Genomic DNA, 26,408 nt, shown 5'->3' with positions numbered 1-26,408 from the left:
TCCAATACGGTATTATTACACGATTCTTACCCATCGCCGGAGACAGCCAACGACTTCACTTCCTTTCTTTCCCTTCCCCTCCGACGTTCTTCATTCACTTCGGTAAAATCAAAAATCAAATCGACACTTCACAATTTCATCCGCGCTTGACCGGGCTCGAGCGCGGCGGTGTAGACACTGCTTGCATTTCGACTGCTTCCAATTTCGTTGCTTTTTTCTCGCCTGCACGCCCATCTGCCGTGATACCAACCTATTGCCTCGGCCAATCCCCTTCGATGCCCCGTGTACGCAGCTGATTACCCGCCTCCCTGGTCACTTCTTTTTGCCGCTATGCCCACCAGCACTTCCTCCCCCGTCAAGCGCCCTGGCCTCGGCCGCCGCGCCGTTTCTTCGCATGCGGTTGTCACGCGGACCAACTCCAATCTTGAGCTGTCGGAGTCGCAGACCTCCTCCAAGGCCCTTATTCATAAAGCCCACCGGCCCCATGTCGTCGGTGGTGGTCGCAACCATCACCGTAACCCGTCGATCGGGAAGAACATAAATAAGCTGCAACGATTCCAGCTAGGTCCCGAAACTACCGGCCGTCATCACCAACGAAAGAAATCCGCCCCCGCAACCCCTATCGCCAGCCCCAAGGAACGCAGTCACGTACGTTGGGACGGGGTTGTAGACGACCATCCTAAGAATCAATCAATGAAAAGAAATAACTCCACTCCGGTACTCCGACGAAATAACTCGGTTCTTGGAAAGAAAGCTCTGGTTACAGATCGACCGCAGTCGAGCTCCGGGAAAAAGAAGACGGTCGGGTTTGAGTTGGGCGACGATGACAACGACGATGCTGAATGGGAGGACACCACACAATCGCCTGAAAGCACAAGGCGCAACTCGGTCGCCCCCTCTCACCAAAGTCAAGAAAATACCCAAGTTTTGGTCGATCCTCTTACTTTTGTCAAACGCCCATATCCACAGGTACCTCGCGCAACGAGTCTGCCAGATTCAATCACCAACCGATACCTCAGAGAGCAGGCAGACGAAGAGGAGGAGCAACAGGACAACGAGGACAGCGAAGAAGACCCTCAGTCAAACGACCAAGGGGACATCGCCAGCCGCCTCCTAAGCCCCTCCCACTCTGCGAGAGCACCACCCGCCATGTCATCTATATCTGCTATGGCTAAGCCGACTGACTCGGCATCGCGAAATGCCTCTTCTATAAATCTCGCCGCTGAGGGAGTCCGCCGTACATTCTCTTCTTCTGCAATGGGGCTGGGCAGTATACCCAGTGGGAATCAAGCCGGTGCCACTTCTTCCTCAATGGAAGGCGGTGTTTCTCGATTCATCCCAAGCAACAAATCCGGCTTTCATGCGTCATCACGAACCGACTCAGACCCAAATACCCCATCCTCATTTCTTCCTCACTATCATCCGCAGACACCACCTTCGCCCAACCGAGGATCGGGGAAGTCAGCTGCTTCCCCGGCACCTAACAGAGGTGCTGATCTGTCGCGGACGCAACAGAAACTCTGGCTCCAACGCACCGCTACGCTGAATAATTCGCCCCCCGACTCACATAGTGTGTCTACGGCAGGACCTCCGTCGACAACTGACCCCAATTTCATGGCAGTGGGCCATACCCGTCCTGGTAGTGGTCAATACGACCCCAGCAGGGCCTTGAATGGCTCCAATCGGGTTGGAGCCTTAGGACAGGACACCGAAGCACGCCACATTCGAAAGGCGTATGAAAAGTCCTCTCTTGAATTAACTGTAGTCAGACGATTCCAGTCACCGACTGGCGATAGCTTCATCCGACTTCGTTCCGTGACTCGGGCATCCCAAGCCCTCGCCAATGTTGATCATGAGTCGGCTTTAGGCAAACCAGTAAAATCCGCCCCTTCATTGCCCCTTCTGCAGCACGGAAGACAACCCAGCCGGCTAGCGTCAAGCTCCGAATCAAGATCTCAGTTGCCTGATCCGAACTCCTCGGCATCCGAAGACCAGACGAGCCATGGTGAATCATCCAACGATACCATACAGGGGGCCAAGTCCACACACCCCTCACAGCGAATCTTGTCTAGTTCGGATGAGGCCTCACATAATCTCCCTGGCGACCAGGAGGAAGAATACCCACCTGTCAATGAGACTGATATGATGATCCGTCGCATGTGGGATAGTCGAGAGGTTGCCACCTCGGGCTAATGACTGAACATTTCCGCATACGTTATAACTACCATTGAATTTTTTTTTTTTTTTTCTTTTTTTACGTTGATGAGCTTTTGGGTCCTTGTGCGAGTTTTGGCGCTGGCGGCATGTACCTCTTTCTCCTTCCTTCCTTTCTTCCCTCTCAATCAGATTGAAGAATATCCCTGAAATCCTGACTCCAATTAGGCAGATGTCAATAATAATGTTCATGGCTCCAGTTTTGTCCCGTTATAAAATCTAGGGCTTTAATGTAAACACGGGTTACTCTCATGCTAACACAGGTCATACGATGCGCTAAGCATAATCGGGACGCATTGATGTCTTGATCTGCCCCAAATCCCTTCTCAAGTCTATTCTCAAGTCTATTCTCAAGTCTATTCTCAAATTCAAAAACTAAATTCTTTCCCCCTTCTATTAGAAATCTAACGATCCTATTGGCCTCGGGTACATGGTGTTCCGGGGGGATCTACTGTGGCCTGACAGGATATTCCCCAGTCCCGAGACCTTGTTGTCCCAATGATGATTAATGCTCAATCCCAAGCTCTTGATTTGATCTTTGCTCCCTTGGTACTTATTTGGTGAATCCCTCTTCCAGATGTCTCTATACTTGTCGCCAAACATATCGAGTACATCATGGAGCTTCTTGTTCAGCTGGTCGCTAGCCAGATCCTCCGCATCACTTGCTACGTGGTTGGAATCATCTTTATCTCAGTCTTTGTCAACATAGTCAATCAACAGTTCTTCTATCGCCGCAATGAGCCCCCGGTGGTGTTCCATTGGTTCCCTGTCATTGGAAGTACCGTGAGATATGGAATGGATCCCTATAAGTTCTTCTTCGAATGTCGGCAAAAGGTACGTGTACTCAAGTCAACGCTTGCTTCAAGCACTGGACAGGGATTGAGGTTGAGTCTCAAATACTCATCGATATCTAGTATGGTGACATCTTCACTTTCATATTGCTTGGAAAGAAAACCACCGTCTATCTAGGTATTGAAGGAAACGAGTTCATCCTGAACGGCAAACTGAAGGATGTCAACGCCGAAGAGGTATATGGCAAGTTGACCACGCCAGTATTTGGGTCCGATGTGGTGTACGACTGTCCAAATTCAAAATTAATGGAACAGAAGAAAGTAAGATAATTCCTAATTCCTAATTCCAATTTTCTTGGTTTCGCCCCTTGGCTAGCTGTAAGTGTGATTCTAACCATCACTGTCCGAGTCCCTAGTTCGTCAAATTCGGCCTCAGCCAAGAAGCCCTAGAGGCATACGTCCCTCTAATCGAGCAAGAGGTTGAACAATACATCAAAGTCTCAGGCAGGTTCAAAGGCACTTCGGGAATAATCGATCTTGGCGCAGCAATGGCCGAGATTACCATCTTTACAGCAGGGCGTACACTACAAGGCGACGAAGTCCGTGCAAATCTCACCTCCGAGTTCGCTGACCTCTATCACGACCTCGATCTCGGCTTCTCCCCTATAAACTTCATGCTCCCGTGGGCACCCCTCCCTCACAACCGTAAGCGAGACATAGCTCATGTGCGCATGCGTGAAATCTACTTCGATATCATCAAGGAGCGTCGTCAGCAAGCCGCGACCGGGACTACCCAAGGGCCCCAAGCTAAAGACATGATCTGGCACCTCATGAACTGCATTTACCGAGATGGAACCCCTATACCGGATAAAGAGATCGCGCATATGATGATCACGCTGTTAATGGCCGGTCAACATTCTTCGTCAGCGATCAGTTGCTGGATTCTGCTGCGGTTGGCATCGGAGCCCGAAATGGCAGAAAAGCTTTACAATGAGCAGATTGATGCGCTGGGAGATGATTGTGGCTCGCTTCCACCGCTGACATACGGTGATTTGGAGAAACTGCCCCTTCTTTCGTACACTATCAAGGAGACCCTTCGTATCCACTCGTCTATCCATACACTCATGCGCAAAGTGAAGAATCCTCTCCCCGTGCCAGGTACAAATTACGTCGTGCCCACGACCCACACGCTCCTCTCTTCTCCTGGTGTAACTGCGCGTGACGAGCGGTACTTCCGGAATGCCATGACCTGGGATCCGCACCGGTGGGAATCGCGTGTCGAAGATCAGGTTGATAAGACTGATACTGTGGATTATGGGTATGGTGCTGTGTCGAAGGGGACCAAGAGCCCGTATCTGCCATTCGGAGCGGGGAGGCACCGGTGCATTGGGGAGAAGTTTGCGTATATGAACCTGGCGGTAATCGTTACGACTCTTGTGAGGGAATTCAAGTTTTTAAACCCCAGGGATAGGATTGGGGTTCCAGAGACGGATTATTCGGTACGCTGTTTTACATTATCATTCATTGCCCTTTCTCCATTTGCTTGCTGACATTTCTTTTTGTTCACAGTCTCTCTTTTCAAGGCCAGTGCAACCTGCCACCATACGGTGGAAACGTCGGCATGAGTGACCTCAAGATATATTTGAAATATGCCTAGTTTTGTGTATCTCAAACATTTGAATGCAGAAATAACTATTCAAAGATAACAATCAATTGATAGTAATAATAATCAATAGCTGATAGGTTACATATATTCATTTGAACATTCCCCCCAAATGCATGTGCATGCAGTAATTGATACGTATAAACGTTTGGATCATTTGAAAGGGACAGAGGTTTCGTGCCTTGAATGTTGACATCGGTCATGTGTATGGATCCATACAACCAGAACTCTAGACGCTAGAAAAACAACAGGAAACTTCCAAGAAGGCGAGAGCCGAAAGGGCTTACATAGGCAGTGTGTTATCAGAATATAGCACATACATACTCTCAAGATGCACAAGCTGGAGAGTTGAAATGGAAAAGAAACCTTGGAACCTTGTAAGGCAATCCAAAATCAAGACAACGAAAATAGAGTGGGATGAAATATCAAACACGATTATCCACTATCCCGCCCTTTGCCACGACTGGCAGGGCCCCCTCGACGAGAATTTCTCCCCTGTCCGCCGGTAGCGACATGATTTCCGCTTCCATTTGATTGCGGTTGTGGCGAGGCAGAGCCATTCGTATTCTTCTTGGGCGTAGCACGACCCGTAGCCGGAGCCGGGGTTTGCTTCTGGCTCCGAGAGTCTGCACCATCAGAAGCCGCGCTCCTATTTCCACGACGCTTGCGTGTATTTCCAGGTGCGCCGGCGGCTTTACCACCACGACCACCTTTTCCGGTCCGCTGCTGCGATGATTCGGGCTCAGGAGGGTCTTGAAGGCCTTGTACACGCTTGCTTTCCTGATCCCACCACTGCTGGAACTGCTGCTCGGCCTGGATATCTTCCATGTTATGCTTGGCCGTGGCTGCCTCCCGAATCTCGTCTTTCTCAGCCTGTTGTTGCTCCAAGATGGCTGCAATAGAGAATGACCCATAAGATGGAGAGAGAAGATGGGCATCGGGACGTGGGATGTGGCGGATAGATTGAATGCTAGGCTGGGGCGATGGTTTGGGAGCAGCCTGTGGGGATAAGGTGGGAGGTCCAGAGGGAGAGGATTTTGAGAAAGAAGATTGCGGGAGATTGGTCGAGACTTTACGGCTCTGGGTCTGAACTGGTGTAGCCACTGGTTGTGACCGAGGTGGTGGCGTGCCAGCCACAGTTTGCCGGAGAGTCATGGAGGGCTTTTGAGGGGTCTTGAAAAGCTCAGGAGCCGGCGTACTGGGCCCGCTCTGGCTTGGGATAGGGTCAGATCTGCCATGCATACTCGACGCAGCGGACGTCGGCATTTGCCATGGATTCGATGGAGCGTCCTTGGTTTTCTGCTGTGCTGCCAATCTTTCTTGCATTTGTTGTTGCTGCATCTTCTTCCGTTCCTTTTGAGAGATCTTCGGCGTGAAATTTCCACTACTTTCTCTTCTGTCTGCCATGCCCAGCGTGAGATTGGATACACGAGACTGGGATGTTTCGCCCATGATATCTTCCAGGTTCCTCTTTCCATCAGAAATGATAGGTGAACTCCAAGGCGCCGCAGATACATCAGTTGGCGAAGCCAATGACGCTCCCCGCTTTTGGTGCATGGCAATGGCTCGAGATTCGGTCGGAGACTCAGCAAGCAAAGGGCCACGCGGAGAAGACATTTGTTGGTCCAAAAAACTTCGATCTCCAAGCGACTCAGCCTCCGAGATGCTTGCCCCCAACGCCGGAGAGTTTGGGTAAGATCGGCCCCTATCTTCGCTAAATCTAATACCACGCATGGCTGATTTTCCCTTGCCATCAGGTGTAGAAAGCGGGGCTTCGTCATCCATCTGGAACATAAGATCTCCCGTAGACTGTTGTGGCTTCAGCATAGGGCTAGTGACGGGACTAGTGATCTCTCTAGACACACTGGCCCTTGTTTTACGAACAGAAGGAGAAGCATTGGACTTTTCGTTAGTAGACGCCCGAGATCGGACGTCATTTGACTCAATTTGACTGAGGCGGGATTGTAATGCCATTGCGTCAATTCGTCGTTGCTGGTCGGATTTTATCGAGCTGACAATTTCCGGGTATTTCTCGAGCACATATGCTTCGGTATTGCGCCCTCGAGAGATAGGGTAGGAAGCCATTTGATTTTCTTGACATACTTTATCAAGCTCAGAAAGAAGATCATCATCAAGGCCATTGAGATATCTAATAATCGAGTTAGAGATCATAGGAGTAAAACGAATCATGTCAAATTACCTGTTCGTAAGCATAGACTCGAGGTCGAGACAGATATGCTCAAGGGCTGCCTGTTTGAATTCTCCCATATATATAGGATAGACAGAGTTAAGAAGATATGAGATATTGCGAGTGTTGACTATATTTAACGTTTAATAAAAAAAAGAAAGAAAAGAACAGCAGGTGCCATCAGATTCAAACTTACCAAATCGACCAAGCATATTTTGACAAATTTGTGATAATCTGTCAATCATCAATTCATTCGCAACATAGGTCACGTCAAGGAGTAACTCAATGAAATCATCAAGAGTCTTGGTCCGCACTTCATGGAACAACTGCTCTTCGGTGTCTGCATACATGTAGCGCAGAACGAAAAGGAAAATGGATCGGTCGATATGTTTCAGGTCAACATGAACGGTATCTGACCGATTCACCCGCCGTGAAGCAAGCCAACGGCCACCAGAGAGGCCATGGAATAGTGCATCGAAAAATGGACATCTTTGGCACACCACCTGGCTATGTACTTTGACAGTATCACCATTACTCAGCTGAACAACCACATCGGCATCGTCAAAGAATGAGCTATGGTTGATGGCAAGGGCCATATCATCTTTCAGGCTTGGCTCGGGGTCAAGCATTAATCTTGCGGAACGTTCAAGGGTTGGCAGGCCGAGCTGGAGGGCAATTCGCATCACCTCAGTGCGTACTTGCCGATATCGAGTGGCATTTTGAGGCGAGATTTTCACTTTGTGCCACACATCGAGAACATTATCGGTATAAAAAAAGAGTGCTAGGTTCAAAACAGTGAGGAAATCAACACCGTGAAGCTGAACCTGCATGTGGCCATCCTTGCCGTATTCAATATCCAGAATTTCAGGAACAGAAGAGTAATACGATGACCGGAACTCCTGGAGTGCTTTCCTGAGAACGGGGCTGCGTCCACTCAGCAAGAACTCGTGTACAGCAATCCGTGCATCAGATACAGAGCTGGTAATCCAAACAGTTCCCTCAGTACGCAATGAAAGATATTCCTCTTCCATATTTGTAGACAAAAGTATAGATCTCTTGATAGCTGCTGCACAAGACATCTCCATGGGATTAACCAGACTGCTCTCGTCATCAAACATTGTCTCTACGCCATCTGGGGCAGGGAGCCCAAATGGAGAGAGGGGTAAGAGGTCATCCAAAAGAGTGCTTTGGGCAATATGAACCTGTTCTTTGGTCACATTGTAGTCGCGCTGGGCCACGGCATAAGCCCCAAAGGCATTGCTGCGCACAGCGACTACTCTTGATAGGCCCGGTATACGAGCAAACTTGTAGTCTTTGGAAGCGCCTTCTTTTTTCTTGGTCCGTTTCTCTTTTCTCCACGCAGAACCCGATGTTGTGCAAATAATGATAGATCCGTCTTGACCCACATCCACATCGCTAGCAGCCATGTGTGACTGCTTGGCAGACCAGGCTCTGACAGGTGAGGCCAAAGAGTTGCGGATTTTAGCCGGATTTGTTGTGGAGGTTGAAGTCGATGGATTCTCGGGCTTATTGACCTGGACAGTAAAAACGTCGCCAGAGCTAGACAAGGCACAAATAGTGTTACCCCCGGAGGTTAGCTTGACGATTCGATTCACTGAAGAATCATATCTGGTTGCCATGAAGCTGTCTCGGATAAACCTCGAAGTGGCCTCAAGTGGAAACGATAGCTTCGAGTAACCATATTGCGAAAAGACCCAGACCTCATGATTTTGCAAAAGCACAGCGGTAGCCTGATCAATAGCAGATACCATTTGAATTGGACAGTTGAAGAGGGATGCTCCAACCCGCCGGGGAGTTGTTTGAACTTCAAGCGATCGCGCATCCGAATCTACTAATCCGAGTTGGCCCTCGTTTTTACCGAAAGTATAGAGACCGGAATTGCTAAAGACAACAGAGTGAATCGAAGATGCCGCAGCACCAATGATTGTCTCCTTTTTGAACGGGTTGAATATCTGACGGGGTGTTGTCTGAGTGGGAACATCGTTCTTGTTGTTGGTCCTGGGTAGGCCATATCCTAGCTGGCCGAACTTGTTACTTCCCCAGCTGAAGATCTCGCCGTACTCGGTCACGGCCAGGGTGTGATCTTGACCGAGGGCAACCGACATAACCTTCTTGCCAGCCAGTCCACCAGTCTCGATACAAGAAAAGGTAAACCGGGTTGCTTCATCACCAGTTCCCAAGCGACCACCCGGTCCAAATCCACAGATGAAAAGATTTGCTTCCGGATCATCTGTAATGATTGCAGTGTGTAATTTCGACATGGCAGTATTTTGGATCTTCATCGGCTTGTCTCGAATAAGCGATGGCAGCTCATCAGTGAGCACAGGGTCAAGGCCCATCTCTTCCTGATGTTCGCGATAAAATCGACTCAAAAGATGTTCGGGGCGCTTCAGAATGACCCGTTCAGGAAACTGGCGATCATCCTGGTCTCCAAGCCCAAGGTTCAGGTTCTTGTTGCTACCAAGGGTAAAGACTTCATCGGCGGAGAAATCCGTGGTTGACTTCAGGGAAACTCGAGGAACATAGATATCGTCTTCATTGTCTTCACCATCATTGGACGCATGACTCGAGCCAATCTCAGCATCATGAAAGTGATCAATCACAGGACCATTATTCCATGGCCTCGACGAAGTCATCCGTTTAATATCGCGAGAGGTGATGGTCGCTCCATAAACATCGAATGGACTGTAGCCCTCCCGATCCTTGATCTTAATCAAGCTTCCAGCCTGTCCTGTTTTATCCGCTTTGCTGAAATCGGTCGCATCACGTTGATCCCGATCCATCAATGCCAATGCGATTGTGGCATTGCCCGCATAAAGGGCCCGGTGGAGTGCCGTCCATCCATTCTCCCAATCCTGCGCATAGATGTCAAGAAAAGGAATATTGAGCAGCGCATGTGCGAATTTAGCCGCGGTGGCCTTTGGTGAAGAAACGATGTGATGTAGTAGGGTCCTGCCATAGTGATCTCGAGCATTGACATCGGCGCGCAACAAGGTGGCGTTTCCTCGCTGAAAACCCGGTCGCTCAGGTGCGGATGTCCCGGGGGACAAGCCAAGATTCTTCTTCTGCTTTTGGGGGTTGGGAGACAGGGAGATAATCGATCCGGGGCTTCCACCTTTGTATGTCAAACTGGCTGTTGTCGGACCTATGGAAGCACCTCCAGAACCCCCTGCAGCTCGCGGCCCCGCAAATGTCGCATTTGTGAGGAACAGCTGAAAGCTCTCCACATCATCTTGAATGAAAAACTCCCAAAGTTTGCTACTCATATGTGCCCGATGTTGTTCTGTCACCGAATCTCTTATCAAGCCCGAGCCGAAGCGTCGCTGTCAACGCACCGGGGTTGACTGCGACGGAAGAGCTGGGTGATAAGACGATTCCGGTTCGAAAGAGAAGGGTGGAAAGGATCGATTCGTGATGTATTGACGCGTTCGTGAGCGATAGGATTCCGGGAGTATAACGACGCGTGGTGACACTTGAAATCGATTGTGGGATTCGGGATCGCGCGCGGTGGCAATGGCCGAGGGGGTAATATACGCCGTTTGTGATGGCCAGATCTATGTCGCGAACTAGATCCTATGCAAAGGTACAAGTGGAATGGTCACGGCTTGTACAAGGAGTTTCCAAAAGAACAGAAAAACTGCCATTCAAAGAATCCAAAAGTTCAATGTTCGCTATGTCATATTCCAATGGAACCCGTAGTGGACGTGTGGACCAATGAGAGGACGCCCGTCCCTCCATGTCCCCGGACGAGAGGTGCGGGTCATTTCGGTGCTTTACAGAGCGTGGACCTCGTGGAGAAGCGATAGGATGTTGAATGTTCTTCATATTTGGATCTACAGGAGATTCTTCCTAAGCCTCAAATCTTCTCTTTTTCCCCGCTCATCTTTCCATACTTAGTAGTACCGTAAGTACATATGCCCCCTCCTTCCCCACTCAATCCTTTTTTTGGGGGGTCTTCAATTGGTGGAAAGTTGGTTGGGATTTATTGTAGTACCATAATAATACATCATTAAAGCTTTTGAAGTCATTGGATCTATGGGATCAATCCTCCCCGGTAGATTTCGGAGGCGCTCGGTCCACGATGGTCTCTATATCCTCGCTGCTGTCCGATGCCACCACGGTGGCGTTCTTACTTTGGTCCCTATATCATACGTTTTTCAAGGTTAGTATGGCTGCATGGCCGAGCGCATATATCACACGGCATAATTAGTGCTTACCGTCTGTGAATGACCAGAGAAGTAATAAATCCCGCCCACAGCAAGAAATAGAACACAAATGCCACGGGCCATCCCTTGATCCACTGGGGAGCACCATAGTGACCAGCGGTTGGAAACACAAGAAGTGGAACCCAAATCTGGAATGAGTAGCCAAATGTCATCATGGATCCCAAGATTAGCGCTCGTTCTTCAGAATCATCCTTGACAATCGTGTTGACCGTCGAATATAAAATGGGGCTTAAACAACCCGAGAGACCGAGGATATACCATGCAGCAAACCTGTAGTATCCGAATCAATAAATTTACTCCGCAAAGCCTTTCCAAAGTTGGAAGTAATCACAGCATCACTCATGGGCTCCGAGACACTCACTTTAAACCCTTGGGAATATTCCAAATAATCATGCACAGCGTCGAGAAAAGGCATCCAAGAGAAGCAATCGTATAAATGATCCAAGAAGGATAAATGGCAGCAACAGTCGTGCCAAACCAAGATGCGACAATTTGGACCGCATAAATCACTGTTGGTAGCTGGTTGACTTGAGTGACAGAGTATCCCTCTGCCTTGAGCCATAGACTCATATAAGATGCTGGATAGGATGAGATGATCATGCACCTGTAAATTAACATGTCAGCGTACATTTTCCATCTCGGATTCTCTCATGCACATGTAGGAATGCCATAGCTTTGAGAAGTTTCAACTTTGAAAGACTCACGCGTAACAAGTGACAAAGACCCAAATATGCCATCGCTTCAAAGACCGCTTGAATACATCAAGTCCCAGTTTACCAGGTCGGCGGATGTTGGCCCTTCGCGTCCTCTCCTTCGCCAAAACAATATCGCTCTCGGTCAAATAGAATGGCCGGGGCGAGTCAGGAATACCTGGAAATATAAGGAATCCAATCAAAGCCACGGGAATTGTGAATATGCCATCAATAATGAACAGCCACCTCCATCCAGGCATGCCCCCAACTCCCGAAAGATTGGTATAAGCAGCGGATTGCAGATATCCACTGATCATGCTACCAAGCGGATTGCATATGAACCAAGTACCCGCACGTTTGAAAAGTTCAGGGCCGGAATACCAGGATCCTTAAGAAATTCATTAGTATAATTTTGGGCTTTTTCTTCTTCCTTCTTTATCTCTCTTTCTTTTCGGGTGCGATTGCAGTCTTACCGAGAATAAAATGAGTTCCAGCAAAGACAGGAGCCTCGAGCATTCCAACCAAAAATCTGAGGGCATAAAGTTGGTGGACGTTGGTAACGCGACTTTGGGCAAATGTACAGATACCCCATAGGACTTCAAGTCCGGGAAGAAGCCAACGAGCCCTTAACTTCGCATTAGAACGTGTTTTTCATGGTTTCTTGCCATTGAAACTTACAGCTTTGGGCGGGACATCAAAAGTAGACCCGGAACCTGGAAAACCACATATGCTGTATAGTAACAAACATTGAAGTAATTGAGCTCGTTACCATATAGACCAAAGTCTTCCTTAAGCCCACTCACGTAGGCATTGCTGATATTTGTTTGATCTGGAGAATTCTTGTGAGCATTCTTGTTCGAATTTTGTGTCGGTAGCAATATTCCAAATAAGCCTACCCAAGTATTTCACAAAGACTAAATTCGGCTGTTAGCATGACTTTCCCATGGTTGTTAAGGTCTGCTTGACTCACAGCATAGGCATGCAAAAACCAGGATTGAGACATCGAGTTTGAACAATAATCTAAAGGAAATGTCAGATATCAACAAATGCAATCAATCTTTCAAATGGTTGGTTTACATACCTTCTTTCCTCAGAGGAATAAGAAGAAGGATACCAATTGAAAACTTCCTTGAAGAAACCCCAAAGGGTCGGCCTTGTAGGCTTTGACTTGTGGATTTCAGACATGATGATCAAAAAGAATTCCCTAGATCAACGCTCTCTGGTAGATAAAGCGACCATACCCTATAGTCTAGCCGATCTTTCGGCTGTTATATGCTTAGGACCCTGAATTTCCATCAGATATCAAAGGTCTAGATGAGTGGCTTATGCGGGTGCAATTTCTCCACCTCCTGTCGCGATCATGTTTTATCGGAGGAATGCCGAGACACATTTCCTTATTGATGCCAGATTGTTCAGATCAAGTCAGACCGGTGCGGGGGGTCATCGGTCATATTGTGTCGTGATAGGTGCTGAGACCCTTGTCTGTCAATGTCAATGACTGCGACATGGTGCGGCGCGATGGCGTGCCCGTGGCCGCGGCCACTGAATCCCGACGATCAACCGTTATCGAACCAAGTCTCATTCTATACTTAGATGACGTGCTTTGATTATCAACCTTTGATCTTAGAGGTCAATAAGTGCGGGGTTATACTCAGCCTAAATGGAGCTTCGTAGGTTATATACGTCCACGGATGCTGCGTAGCCTAGTCTTCATATTATTACGTCTCCAGAGCTCCCGTGACATCAAAATTTCCTCAACCATTCATTTACAAACAAGGCTCACAGACCATAACCATAACCATGCCCGGCAAGATTATTGATCAATACGATCACGTTCCAGTGACCAAGGAAGACTGTCAGTCAATTTTAACCATCACACTAGTGACCAACATTGAATGCGCCTTCGGCCTTTGACTAACGCCATCCAGTGGACTGGGCTGAACTTGTGACCCTCGATCTGAGTCTCTTTGAACAACCTGGCGGTAAAGAGCAGCTTTCTAAGCAGCTTGAACACGCTGTGAAACATGTTGGTGAGGATTGAATATTAAATTCATCTTTATCTTATCACCGGCTGGTTCACTAATCGGCGTTGTCTTAATATCAGGCTTCTTCTATGTCAAAGGCTTCAACATCGGCCAAGACGAAGTTGATCGCCAATTCGCTCTAGGTCGCGAGTTTTATGATCTCCCACTAGAGGAGAAACTAAAATACCACAGCGCCAATGATCTCGTCAATGGCGAGTATAATGGATACAGACCTGCGGGTCACCGCGTGTGAGATACAAGTCTAAATATTATCACATACAACACTACTGACTTGTATCAGCATGGGTAACGGTGTCAAGGATAATGTGCAGGTCTACAATATCCCGAAATTCGATGGCTTCCACCAGCGACAACAGCCCCCCGTCATCTCTGATCACATCGAAGAGATTGAAGCTTTCAGTAGGGTAAGTCAAGTGTGTGCTCAATAATAACCTGTACTTCATTGCTGACCAAATAATTTCTAGAAATGTCACACCGAAGTAGTAGAAAAATTGCTCCGGCTCTTCGCCATTCTTCTCGAACTTCCAGAAGAGGATCAGCTAGTTCGCGATCATCAATATGATGTCAAGGGCGAAGATCACCTGCGCTACATGCACTACGCAACGCGCAGTGCCGAAGAGAACAAGAAAGTGGGTGGCTTATATAGCGCTGGCCACACAGACTTGGGCTCCATCACCCTGCTTTTCCGCCAGCCCGTGGCTGCTTTGCAGATCCTCAACTCTGATGGAGAATGGAAGTGGGTCAAGCCCCAAGACGGGACTATTACAATCAACACCTGTGATGCTCTCACGGCTTTGACTGGAGGATACATCAAGTCGAGTATTCACCGTGTCCACACCCCTCCCGCGGATCAGGCCCATGTCGATCGTTTGGGCGTGCTGTACTTTGCTCGGTAAGTGGCCCGAGCTGCTTCATCTGTTATATAATCTTGGGCAAGACTAATTGATATGTGGGATAGACCAAACAACCATGTTGTTCTGGATCCTATCGAGAACAGCCCTGTATTGAATCGTCTAGGTCTCACCCGAAATGCTTTCACCGAGCTTGGTCAGCATCTTACCACTGAACAGTGGGTGAAAGTGCGACAAACCCAGCAACAACGTCGTAACAGGGATATCAAAGTCTCCGAAGACGGGAAGTTCACTTATGGAAAGGGAGATCTTGATATCATCCCCGGCTTGAAGGCTAAAATGTACGACTAAATGGGGACAGTTGCGGGCCGTATTCACTTGTTCTTGCATGTGTAGAATTTCAGAGTTTTGAGATTTCAACAAGCTACAACCTTGGAATGACCGTAAGTCGGAGCGAGAGATCTAATCTCCTGGTTAGTCTCGGGTTATTACCAGGTGAATGCGTGTGGTAAACGTTGCAATTGGTGGAACTAACGGTCTCAAGCCGAGTAGAACGGTTAAGAAGTGCCGAAAGATTTGTCTCAACAAAAAGAAAAAGTATACCAGAGCCTTGCATGTGGAACGTATTAAAATAAAATCTATTGAAGCTTTTGAAAATTCACCTGGTGTAAATTGATCATAATAGTCGATCCTTCTGGCCTTATGTCTTATTTATGTGACGAGGCAAGCAAAAAACAGTGTATTCGTTCTAAGGTCCTAAAAGCAAGAAAAACACAGACAGAGAGGAAAGAAGAGAAGGAGAAGAAAGACAGGGGAAAGTCAGCCTTAAGTACCTGGTACGTTAAGGTTGGCAACAGGAACTAAACCTAACCCTAACCTTCTCTTGCTGAAACAAAGGAAACCCTTGGGAAACCCTTGAGGAAACCTCTGAGGGAACCTTCTCAGCAAATTTAGCAGCAACTGTCAACTCGTAACATGACTGACACGATGTGTGACAATGTAGGACCATGGAATAGGTGTTACCAGGTGTTTACCTTGTTATTGAGGATAGATCCATGAATATGTCAAGTGTATGAAAAGAATCTGCATCATCGAGTACTAGAATACAATTTCGTTGCCACATTTTAATTATTAATGACTATCAAGTACAAGACGATTGAAGTTCTGCTGAACGTCAACGCGATAAACAACTCGGGTCTTCAAATGGTATCAAGAGGAAGACTATGCCAACCACTGAACCAGTCACTTCCTGATTCACCAATTTTAGCCTTCATTGAAGAAGTGCAAATTTCTTCCGCTTCCAGTCCACCCTTCGAAAGACGAGTGACTCGCCATGATCGTTTCAGAGCAGAATATACCTCTTGAGGTGGAAAATACCACAACCCGCCCATAGAATTTTTCTTCAAATTAACTCCTCCGACACACGAGAGATTTAAAGATTGAAGGGGCTTAGTACCGGGCTCTTTTTGGCTTTGAATGATTTCGAATATAGCTTTGGCCAGGTTTTCGTCCATGGCATTGTTGATCAACATCTCACGAATGTCGCCGTTGCAGTAAAGAGGTCCACTAGGGGCCGGCTTTGCTAGCCTCATGCAAGGTTTCAAATCGAATTCATCAAACAATGCATCAGGAGCGGTGATAACACACTTGGAACCGGTGGGTGTCTCCGTGCCGCCGTAGTTTGAGTTTCGTAGCTTGATAGTCATCAGGTCCAGCCTGATGGTCAGGCTCTGAAGCCGTGGGAGCCTGCCGAGATTGCGATAGGATTCCACTTCGCTGGCATATCCTTGGGTGCGAGGTAGGGTGATTTCGAGTTCTTGAAGATTTGGACAATATTCGCTGATTTGTTTCAGATCAGATGGTAAGAGGTGCGTATTCTTGCCAGTTGAGATGACAAGCTTTGTTAAGTTGCCACCATGGTGTGGCAGAAAGCATTCGAGAGGATATTTGTTAGTCCAGTCGTGAATGGTCAGGTTGGTTAGAGGGCGGAGGCTGCAAAGGAAGCGGGCTTCGGGAGTATCGGATTGGCCGAGGCGCCATGCGAGGCGAGTAGCGAACAGGGATAGGCTCAGTTCTAGTGATTGAAGAGTCTCAAAGCTGCAGTCGTTGGCTAGAAATTCCAAGGCCTGGTAGCGAAGAGGACTTGTAATTCGAAGGGTGCGAATTGTGGAGAAATCAGTACAGTCGTTCCACATGGTCATTGTCTCCTTCTTGATGCTTTTATTTTCACCTCCACAGATACTGAGGTAGTGAAGAGAGCTCCGTATCGTTTGACTGCTGATCCGATTCTGTAACTCGCTTGACTCATCTGTGGGGGAGTAAGGCTGGTCGCCATGATGACACGAGTGCACTTCTTTTAGAAACGGTGACAGGCTGGCGACAGTACGATAGAGAACCTCCTCGTCTTGTTTGTTTTCTTCTCCAAGGTAGTAGTTACCCCCCGAAGCGTTACCCCTATGGTATATGGAGTCATCGAATTTTATGCTATAAAGGCGAGGTGACGAGAGCAAAGCGACTTCGTGTGGGTCAATTTGTTCTGCTCCCAAGCTATGCAGCTTGAATCTGTTCATCCAAAGTCGACAACTGGAGGAATCCTCGTTGATGGCCTCGAGCATGCATGGGGCAAGCTGATGCATACCATCGTACAACAAGTCGTTCAATGAGGGCAATTTTCTGAGGAGGTTTGCTATTGGTAACCACATGTCGTCTGTCTCTTGTGTTGTGGTGGGATATTGAACGGTGGCTCGGTGGGATACCAAGGGAGTGTCGAGAGCATATTGTCGTAGGGCATCAACGTCCCGCTTACTCAGTGTCGGTAAGGCGCGGTTGGAATTTCTCTCGTATCGTGAAGACTCAATAATCAGGCATCGTACTTGAGAAAAGGCATTCACCCATTTCAACTTCCTAGACAGCTGGTCGGTTTGTTTCCAAATACTCTCTTTGTCCTCTCGGTCCAGTTGAATCTTGACAGTATGAAAAATGAAAGGTGAAGACAAAAACAAGAAGTCCTTGCTTGTGTAGGCTAGCGCACGTATGCTAGCTGGAGATGTGTAACCCAGATACGTTAATATCGATTGAACGATCTCAGTGGGGCAACTAGCGAAGGGGCAGTCTGCCATCTTGAAAGGGTTGACTAGTTGACAAAGAATTCCACTTGTATATTCGAAATTCAAATGGTCAGGGAAAAGAACATTTGAATGGGTTTAAATCCAAATGTACCACCACTCACGCTATATACCCAAGCGCAGTTGCCTTTCAGGTATACCGTATTTGTGAACCGACATAATTCCAAGATTCCGTGCGCTAGGCTGAGCCCCGGTTTTACGCGGACTGACCGTGACGGGATGGACCTCGAAATTGAAGAGCTAGGGATCAACTAAAGACGTGGTCTTTGCACTATGGGATCTTCAGATATCTTCCCATCGGTCAAGTGGGGCAAATGGATGCTGATCCGAGTGGACTAATCAAACTATGGAATTATCCAACATGTTGGAATCCGAAAGCCTTCCGTATTCCGTACTCCGTTTATCGTATTTTTGTATCGCAACCGAAGGCCCCAGCCTCGCACTGCTAACCCCATCGGGCTAATGTGATTGGCCGTCAAGACCAGAATGACCGAGTCTTCAGACTCTCGCGGGGTAACAAATCATATTCAATTCCATAGATGTTTGGTGGAGTTGAGGGTCCTCGGCAGATACGAGATCCCGGACTTTACATATTGGATAGTACATGTGAAAAGATCATGGCCTATCAAAATAAAGCTACCTAGCGAATCTAGGGACTAGGTAGAAGGCAATGCACTATTGGATGTTTGAAGCATTCTCTTGAAAATATCCTTCAAATGTTTGATACAGCCACCAGACCTTGCAGGCTGTCACCTCCCGAGGTCGTGGAGCCCCACAACAGTTGAAGATCTTGAATCTTGATTACCTTCAAACATTTGATTTTGTATATTCAAAGCTTGGGACGTTAGGCGGGAACAAATGCATTTTTTTAAACCTCGAAAAATCCATTTATTTTCCTTTTCGAAGTTGGGAGAACGGACGCTGAGGCCTTTGATCAGACCCTCAAGTGCTCAAGGGTGGAGGTGGAAGGCGTATAAACCCGTCAACTGGTAATATATCAATACATGTATTCTGATCATGAGTCACCCACCTGCACACGTGGGCAGCTTTCAATGTTCAATGTTGATAACTAACATTTGAACATTTGAACATTTGAATCAATAGTATACATATTGTTTTTATTTTGTTTTTTTTACTATTTTTTTATTTTATTGCTTGTTTTCATCAAACTTGAGATGAGTCTCTTGTGATCATTGACTGGAGCTTTTCACTTGATTCTTGAATTCCCATGATTAATATATAGTATCCTACACTTGAGCACTTGAGCGGTTCAAATGTTTATAAACATTGATGTCACGTCCACCTACAGTAGATTTGGACATCACCCTCATCCATATGCAGATATATCACAACACTCGGCCAGCTCCAGATTCACATATGATTGCGGCCTTTGGATTTTTGGGTAGCATCGACCTGGCCGAAAAAAACTTTCACGAAGAATCACGTCAGTCAAGCCAATGACCTGTTTTCCCTGTCTTTCCCCCCCGCCGATCGTGGCCTTAGAGGGAACTCCGGGGGGTGCGGGGTTAGAGCAGATCTCTCCAATCGCTTACAAGGCGTTCCTGGTGTGATGATCCAGAATGCAAGACGCCAGTCCAAATCTTGCTGGCTCGGGAACAATACATACATTGGATATGGCATCTTTCTTGCTCAAACGCTGGGAGTATTGCGACAAACATTGAATATATCGATCCGAGTTTGTGGATGAAGTGGAGTGCCCGGAAAATGTTTCGCTTTTTCCCTATTATGGGTCCACAGTCCACATGGATTCTAATTTCTGAGGAAGAGCCCAGATAGCCTCAGGGGCACTAAGATCAACTAGCTCCGAAGTTGCGCTGCCTCGGCAAGGTTTTTCAAATCACATTCACTGGGGGGTTTTTTCAGTTATTTATCCCAATTCCCGCCCGTTGGGCATCAGACCAGCAGTATCAAGGCACCATGGTTTCATCTGGTTCTTCAGTGCGCTTGGCCATGGCGGCCTTTATGGCCCTCATGCTGGCCCTTGTGTCTGCCTATCCAGCATCCCTATCGGTGCCCCAGGCTTATAGATCTCGTGGACTTCCTGAGGCCCCCAGCGTTGATCCTTTCTATCAACCGCCGGCTGGCTTTGAGTCTGAGGAACCCGGAACCATTCTACGTCAACGGAGTATATCGGTCGCTTTCCTGGGCCTCATCCCAGACCCAGTGGAGGCCTATCAGCTATTGTACCGCACAACTGCCATCAATGGCTCAGCTATTGCAACTGTGACTACGATCTTCAAGCCTACCATCCCCAAAACAGATCGATTTGTCTCCTTCCACACGGCATACGATAGTGCTGCCACAATTTGTGACCCCAGCTATAATTACCAACTTGGCGCGGCACAGACCGATATTATCTCCTCTGCGGAACAATTACTTTTGCAGGTCTACCTGCTTCTAGGCTACATTGTTGTGTCGCCCGACTACGAGGGTCCCGATGCAGCCTTTGGGCCTGGTCGTCTTGCAGGAATGGGAGTTCTGGATAGTATGCGAGCCGTGAGTAACTTTGATGCACTGGGTCTCTCCAGTGCCAAGCCCATGATTGTCGGCACTGGATATTCGGGTGGTGCGATTGCAACGGGTTGGGCGGCTTCTCTGCAGCCCAGCTATGCCCCCGAACTGAACATCAAGGGCTGGGCCCAAGGTGGCACACCAGCCAATCTGACGGGTACTATGTTGTTCATCGATGATACTACATTCAGTGGTTTCCTCCCTCCGGCCGTAGCCGGTCTATCTGCACCTAGTGCATATGGTGCTTCGTTGAACCCCGTTCTTGATGAGATTCTTACCTCGGAGGGCCGATCTATTGTCGAAACAGCCCAGACAGTCTGCGCCGTTGAGGATATCCTCAATTTCGCCGACAAGTCATTATTTTCTACCAGCATTCAAAGCCTCGGTGACAATCTGCTCTATGAGACTACCATCCAGTCCATCCTCCAAAAGTGTAGCATGGGGGTGACCGAGACGGAAACACCAACTGCGCCAGTATTTGTCTATCATGCATCGCAGGATGAAATCATTCCTTATGCGAACGCATCGACATTGGTGGATTCATGGTGTAAGTATGGGGCCGATGTCAAATTCACGACATTTGCCAATGGTGGCCATGCGACCACTGAGGTCATCGGTTTACCGGATACCATCAACTTTGTTGAGGCGGCGTTTGCGGGCACCACTCAGAGTGGCTGCTCAAGTAACACCGAGTTGGCTAGTCTTCTTAATCCCATTGCACTCGGGGTGGAATTAGAACCTATCTTGACGAAATTGCTGGAGGTTCTTACTACCCTTGGCACCAGTGATTCGAACGTGAAGGAGAATCTAAATATCCTGAGTGATGTGGTCAAATGGTAAGCAAGGTACTATATTCTTATACTTCAACATTTGAACCGTCGTGGTCCTGATTGAAGAGATCTGGAGGGATCTAATACATGTTGACTCTTGAGGATGATCTCTGATGTTGAAATATTCAAATTAAGTTACCTTTGAAGTAATATATCCATAATAATAATTCATACTCGTAGTATAACTACTAGTAGTATACCTAGTATACCTATAACTGTATAATGCCGCTATTTGAATTTCAATGTAAACTCAGTGATTGCGTCATCTCTGCGCGGCTCTGCCGAATGTGAAGGGGCTCGAGTGACCAGTTGACCTCCTAATGTATATTAATATGGGATCTATATACAAACGTCTGGGATTAACTCTGGTTTTTCTTTTTATTGGCTTGAATATTTACTAAATATTTTATATAATCAGCACTTGAGTCTAATTACTTAGAAGCTTCCAAGGTTATAGAGTTAAAGCCTTCTGACTTTGATCATCTGCGTGATCAGCTGCTCCTTATCTTTTCAATAAAGCGGTCTGTTTCTTTAGCAAAAAGACCAAAAATTACCTTGAATACCATAAGAAAACATGTAAATGTATGATTGCTTTTCTCGTAGATATTTCTAATCCAGTTGACATGTAAATACTAAGAGAAAAAAAGGAAAAAAAGAAAAAAGAAAAGAAAATCCATAAAACGGTGGGCATTCATGATCCTTAAGAAAGTGGCGTTCCCAAGGCTGACTCTTGCACACTCGAGACCTGTCGAGTCACCGGATGTGCGTCACAGAACACAATCTTCCACAATTCTTCCCCTTCCGCAACTTTCAGCCCTTCATTAATCCACAATACTTCCTTCTCATCCAACTTTTGAACCCCCATTGGAAACCGTTAGAATGGCTGGCTTTCCATAGGTTTCACAGTGTATACAGTCAATCCCCCCCCCGTATTCGTGAATTTGAATGCGGAGAAGCTCTCTGAAAGCTCCTAGGCTCCGTCCCAAAGCCCAGGCGGCTACCATGTACTCAGTTTCTCCCATTGTTTGATCCACGATTTGCTATCCTTCTTCATTTTCACATTCCCTTAGATGGGCATCGTCCTTTTCTTTCTTGGTGCTGTTAGCATGGCCGTCTCCACTGGCTGCATCCCACTCGCTCTTCTGCACTCCTGATAACGGAATCTGCCGCTGATAGCCAAACCCGACCCCCCCGGCTTCTGTTTGTCGGGGTAAGCTCTGACTGACCATTCTTAAATCAAAGCCTTTCCAACCTGTCTCACTGATTGTATTCAAAGACCCTTTCACATCATGCACCAAAACCCTCGGACACCGGCAGTGCCATCGGCGCCGGGGTCCAAGCTCCCCCCAAACTTCACCCGCCTCGGAACGATTCCAAAGACCAGGAATCGGCACCAGCATCCCCAACCGTTTATATGCGATCAAATCAGACCAAGGGCTTAGGGATAGACGGTGGAGAAACCCCTGCTGAACAACCCAAGGCCGCAGCTCCTGGTCAAGAAGCTCTGACCAAGCTGAATCAGATTATATCGGTATGATGTGATGCGGAAATCGTCTTTTGAGCCATCCTGGGTCTCATATGCTGATCTTCCTCTTTGTGATTTTTCCTTCAGAATTACCATACCAAAGCGGCCTTGATCATTCTTCAGTCCCGGGTTGAGTTGCCGCAGTCCTTCAATAAAGGCTCCAACCATCCCAGAGTTAATCGATGGGTACGTTATTCAGCTTCAACCCCCTGCTCCATGAGAGATATAACCCAAAGTCCACATCTAATCCTCTTTTTTCTTTTGGCCTGTAGTTTAATGTCGAGTTGGATGAAACCGATGTTTTGCGAGAATCGCTGCAAACCTGGCGAACCTGCGACGCCACAGATAACCGACCGCCACCCCTCATCATCGAAACCTTCATAGACACAAAGGGCCTCACAAATAACGAAAGCTTGGTGATCTTGGATGATAACGGAAAACGCTGGGATGTGCAGGAATCACTTGCGGCTTCGCTCATGCTGGGCTCGAAACAATCGGCGTCCGAGGAGGTCATTCTGGAGCGATGGAAGATTGAGCTGGGGGCCTCCTCTAGCCGACCTCCGGCTGATTTGGGCTCCATTTTGCCAACGGTTTACAAGAAAAGCATCGTTCTCTTCCGCTCGTTATTCACGTACTCCAAGTTTCTCCCGGCTTGGAAGTTCTCTCGTGGCAATACAAAGGCACGGAGAAGCCCCGCTCTGCAGATTAGGTATCGTGTGGTTGATGGGAGTTCTTACCGTGACGCACCGCTAGATAATTTGACAGTGCCATTATTTCAGGGAGACAGCAAAGTGGCGGACACTTACAATTTTGGGGTCACAGAGTCACCGGCGGGGCCCTTTTCGGTAGAGGTCTCATACCGAACGAATTGTGATTTCCGAATTGATGACTCCGAGGCTTTGTTAAGCTCCCGCTTCATGGGTGCTGATGATGAGATATTCCGACCCTCATTGCCCAAGGAGGAAACAATTCGCCCCAATCCTGAAGTTGGGTCAGTACCAGTGGAAAGGAGGACAGTCGAAAATCCGGATCGTTCACGAGCGTATGGGAGCTTATCAACATTTCACCAAGTCGGTCCAGCTGCGGGTGCAAGTCCTATTTCTGCTCTGCGTGCCGCTCGAGATGCCGGTGCGGGTTCTCCCTCGCCAACGGACTCGGAGTATAAGAAGTTATTGCCTGCTGCAAAAATCGCGGCGACAGGACGAGCAGGTGGAAGACTTGCAGGTGAGGGCGGTAGCTCCAACTTTACTCGGCGTCCCTCTGTCTCCTTCCCCCATTTTAAAGCTGGCTCTCTTTCTGATTCTCCGGGGTTTGTCGACCATCCTTTGGGTGTCTCTCCTCGCACTACTTCTGCGCGTGGCTCTACAGGAACCTCTGTTGATTCGCGTGTAATGCCACCTCCTTCCTCGGCGGCATCAGCACGGCGCCCCACTTTGATGACCGATCAAGCGATACCCTCATCTACCTCGGCCTCCCCTAAGCCTGCACCGATTTCCCGGTTCAGTAGTTCTTTCAGCCATCGGCGAGCTCGCCCATCTTCAGGAGGCACCCACAAGATGGAAGACGACAACTCCAGCGGCAAGGCAAGTGCGACATCCTCCAACGTCCAGCCAGGCTCTGGTCTTCTTGCAGACGTTACTGGAACAAGTGCGGAATCAATTCACGCAGACGATGAAAATATCTCCGAGTTTCTCAAATTTCTTGATCAAAAGAAGGATTTAATGAATCGCCCGCCTAGCACTGGCTCCCAGTTGTCTGGTTCTCGCAAACCTACGGCCACTTCCACTGCTCTTGCTCGCTTTCAGCAAATGCGTGACTCGAACGCCGCGCTGTCAGATTCAATGTCAGCTTCCGTGCAACTCCAACGTTTGTCTATCTCCTCCAGTAAACAGCTCTCTGGGGTTCCTCCCATGGTTGCTGGCACTTCTATTTCCACCGCTTCCTCCCCCGGGAAGCCAATTTCTCCCCATACCCCCCATACGCCTGCCATTCGATCTCGTTTGAGCTCCAACAGCGTCGTTGATGACATCAACCCCGAGCACAGCGGTCGAGAGCCACGTATTGAGCATGATATCCATGGCTCTCCGCTCGAGGAGAATTCTAGCCTTGAATCAACACAACGAGCTCCGTCTACAGCAGCTGCAATTGATATTCCTACTTCCCCGCGTCCTTTCGCACCATCCTTCCGCCGTTCAAGCTCTGCTGCTCAACGCCGACGACCAGCTACTAATGATGAAGATGATATCTTCACATTCGGTATGCGGAGTGTCAGCCTTGGGATTGAGGAGAGATCACACCTCACTCGTCAAACTCATCAGGAGAATTCGGATGCAAATACTCTGCTAGAACCTGGCTCGCTGAATCTCTCCTTGGAAGACCCTAGTGCTCGTGTTGCCGCTTCAGCTGCCAACGCAAAGAACCGGGACGGCGAGGCCCTCAGGGGCCAGGCTGTTTCTGTCCCGGCTGCAACATCCACCTCGTCAAACACCAACCTTTACCAGCCCCGTTTTCCTGCTCGTGGCCGAGGCCTTTCTGGCGGCCCCCATTCGCTCAGTTCGGCATCCAGCAGCCTTGCGCGCGGAGGCACGATCCCCCAGTACATGGCTGAGCGTGAGGACCGTGACGGCAATGCTAGTGGAAGCAACAGTGGCAACTCAACTATGGAAATCAGACGTAGCTCTTTCCAACGCCGCCCACCGCCATCTCAGTTCGAGGATGATGAGCCGCTGCTGTTCGCTATGAGTGACTTCGGCGCCTCTCGTCGCAGCCTCGAAGAGAACCGCCATAGTAATCATGGTGGCGCTGACTCCAGCGCTGGTTCTCGACGTGGCAGTGGCAAGCGTGGAGCTGGACCTCCTGGATGGACCTAGTAGTATTTATTTGGCGTCTTGACTAACTTTCTTTTTTTCTCTTTATCGTCTGATCTCATCGCCACATACCCATTGATTTTTCTGATTCCTGCCAGTGGTTACTGGATTTGCTCACCCGTCCCACCTCTATTTTCGAATACCCATTTATTACTTCTGCGCTCCATCTGCTGTTTTGTTTTCCTATCCAAAACACCTATTTTTTCTCATTAACCGTTGACTTATCCATAGATTGAATACTCTGTTTCGCGATCGATCATTTCGTCTATAGACATCGTGCGCTTTCTTTCTCTTTCCTTCGGTCTTTTTTAACATCTTCGTGCTTTGTTTTTGTTTAAAGGGCGCTTCGCTCTTCTCTGGTACTTGTTGCTATTCGACAACTGCATGATTGAGACGAATTTATGGTAATTCAGACCCCGGCGGCTTGCTTATCGTTTCATCGGCTTTGGGTGTTTTCTTTTTTCTTTCTTTTTTCTATCTCATGATTAGCATGGTCTTTCGTCATATCTTCTGATCTGATTGTGTCTAAGGCAGCTTCAATATGACGAGGGTTTGTCTCCATCCACAACTTGAAATTTCAATAACGTCAGCTCAATGTTTGGTATCTCAAGTCAAAATCCCAAAATACAGAAGAGTTCAAAAACCCGCAGTACATACTACATTTACTGCTAAATTGTCGTTGAACAAGACTGGTGGATTAATATTGGAACTTCAACAACTTCAAAGACTTTTTATTTCTCCAAACTCGAGAAAAAGGTATCTAACGAATTAGGCTCTAGATGCGAAAAACAATGACCCGATCATTCAACGTATGCATAATAACAGTACATATCCAGCT

At 48.0% G+C, this 26,408-nt stretch overlaps 8 protein-coding genes across 8 annotated transcripts; 5 read left to right on the top strand and 3 right to left on the bottom strand.

The window, feature by feature from the left end:
* Positions 1-330: 330 nt before the first annotated feature.
* On the top strand, positions 331-2,193 carry N7466_007916 (uncharacterized protein; the record flags this gene model as incomplete). The annotated part of the gene is made up of 1 exon (XM_057167305.1): positions 331-2,193. The coding sequence occupies one exon, from the start codon at positions 331-333 to the stop codon at positions 2,191-2,193; it is 1,863 nt and encodes a 620-aa protein (XP_057020346.1).
* A 600-nt stretch (positions 2,194-2,793) lies between these two features.
* N7466_007915 (cytochrome P450) lies at positions 2,794-4,634 on the top strand (the record flags this gene model as incomplete). Its single annotated transcript, XM_057167304.1, has 4 exons — positions 2,794-3,048; positions 3,129-3,326; positions 3,422-4,504; positions 4,575-4,634. Coding segments are annotated over 4 exons (1,596 nt in total), but the record flags the coding sequence as incomplete, so codon positions are not given.
* A 469-nt stretch (positions 4,635-5,103) lies between these two features.
* Positions 5,104-10,143, bottom strand: N7466_007914 (BTB domain and ankyrin repeat protein; the record flags this gene model as incomplete). Its single annotated transcript, XM_057167303.1, has 3 exons — positions 5,104-6,817; positions 6,869-6,986; positions 7,053-10,143. The coding sequence occupies 3 exons, from the start codon at positions 10,141-10,143 to the stop codon at positions 5,104-5,106; spliced, it is 4,923 nt and encodes a 1,640-aa protein (XP_057020344.1).
* Positions 10,144-10,918: 775 nt separating this feature from the next.
* N7466_007913 (MFS general substrate transporter) lies at positions 10,919-12,980 on the bottom strand (the record flags this gene model as incomplete). Its single annotated transcript, XM_057167302.1, has 9 exons — positions 10,919-11,018; positions 11,095-11,373; positions 11,465-11,707; positions 11,808-12,183; positions 12,269-12,420; positions 12,474-12,624; positions 12,692-12,709; positions 12,766-12,815; positions 12,877-12,980. The coding sequence occupies 9 exons, from the start codon at positions 12,978-12,980 to the stop codon at positions 10,919-10,921; spliced, it is 1,473 nt and encodes a 490-aa protein (XP_057020343.1).
* Positions 12,981-13,595: 615 nt separating this feature from the next.
* On the top strand, positions 13,596-15,042 carry N7466_007912 (uncharacterized protein; the record flags this gene model as incomplete). The annotated part of the gene is made up of 6 exons (XM_057167301.1): positions 13,596-13,650; positions 13,724-13,825; positions 13,900-14,068; positions 14,121-14,244; positions 14,305-14,732; positions 14,799-15,042. 6 exons carry the CDS (start codon positions 13,596-13,598, stop codon positions 15,040-15,042), a joined length of 1,122 nt encoding a protein of 373 aa, XP_057020342.1.
* Positions 15,043-15,890: 848 nt separating this feature from the next.
* On the bottom strand, positions 15,891-17,810 carry N7466_007911 (uncharacterized protein; the record flags this gene model as incomplete). The annotated part of the gene is made up of 1 exon (XM_057167300.1): positions 15,891-17,810. One exon carries the CDS (start codon positions 17,808-17,810, stop codon positions 15,891-15,893), a length of 1,920 nt encoding a protein of 639 aa, XP_057020341.1.
* A 1,944-nt stretch (positions 17,811-19,754) lies between these two features.
* On the top strand, positions 19,755-21,188 carry N7466_007910 (uncharacterized protein; the record flags this gene model as incomplete). Its single annotated transcript, XM_057167299.1, has 1 exon — positions 19,755-21,188. The coding sequence occupies one exon, from the start codon at positions 19,755-19,757 to the stop codon at positions 21,186-21,188; it is 1,434 nt and encodes a 477-aa protein (XP_057020340.1).
* Positions 21,189-22,592: 1,404 nt separating this feature from the next.
* Positions 22,593-25,573, top strand: N7466_007909 (uncharacterized protein; the record flags this gene model as incomplete). Its single annotated transcript, XM_057167298.1, has 3 exons — positions 22,593-22,709; positions 22,791-22,889; positions 22,976-25,573. 3 exons carry the CDS (start codon positions 22,593-22,595, stop codon positions 25,571-25,573), a joined length of 2,814 nt encoding a protein of 937 aa, XP_057020339.1.
* Between the last annotated feature and the right edge of the window lie 835 nt (positions 25,574-26,408).

The sequence above is a fragment of the Penicillium verhagenii genome, assembly GCF_028828195.1.
Source record: "Penicillium verhagenii strain IBT 33310 chromosome Unknown utg000007l_segment0_segment0, whole genome shotgun sequence".
NCBI lineage: Eukaryota > Fungi > Ascomycota > Eurotiomycetes > Eurotiales > Aspergillaceae > Penicillium > Penicillium verhagenii.
This window is presented reverse-complemented; position numbering and strand designations above follow the sequence as displayed.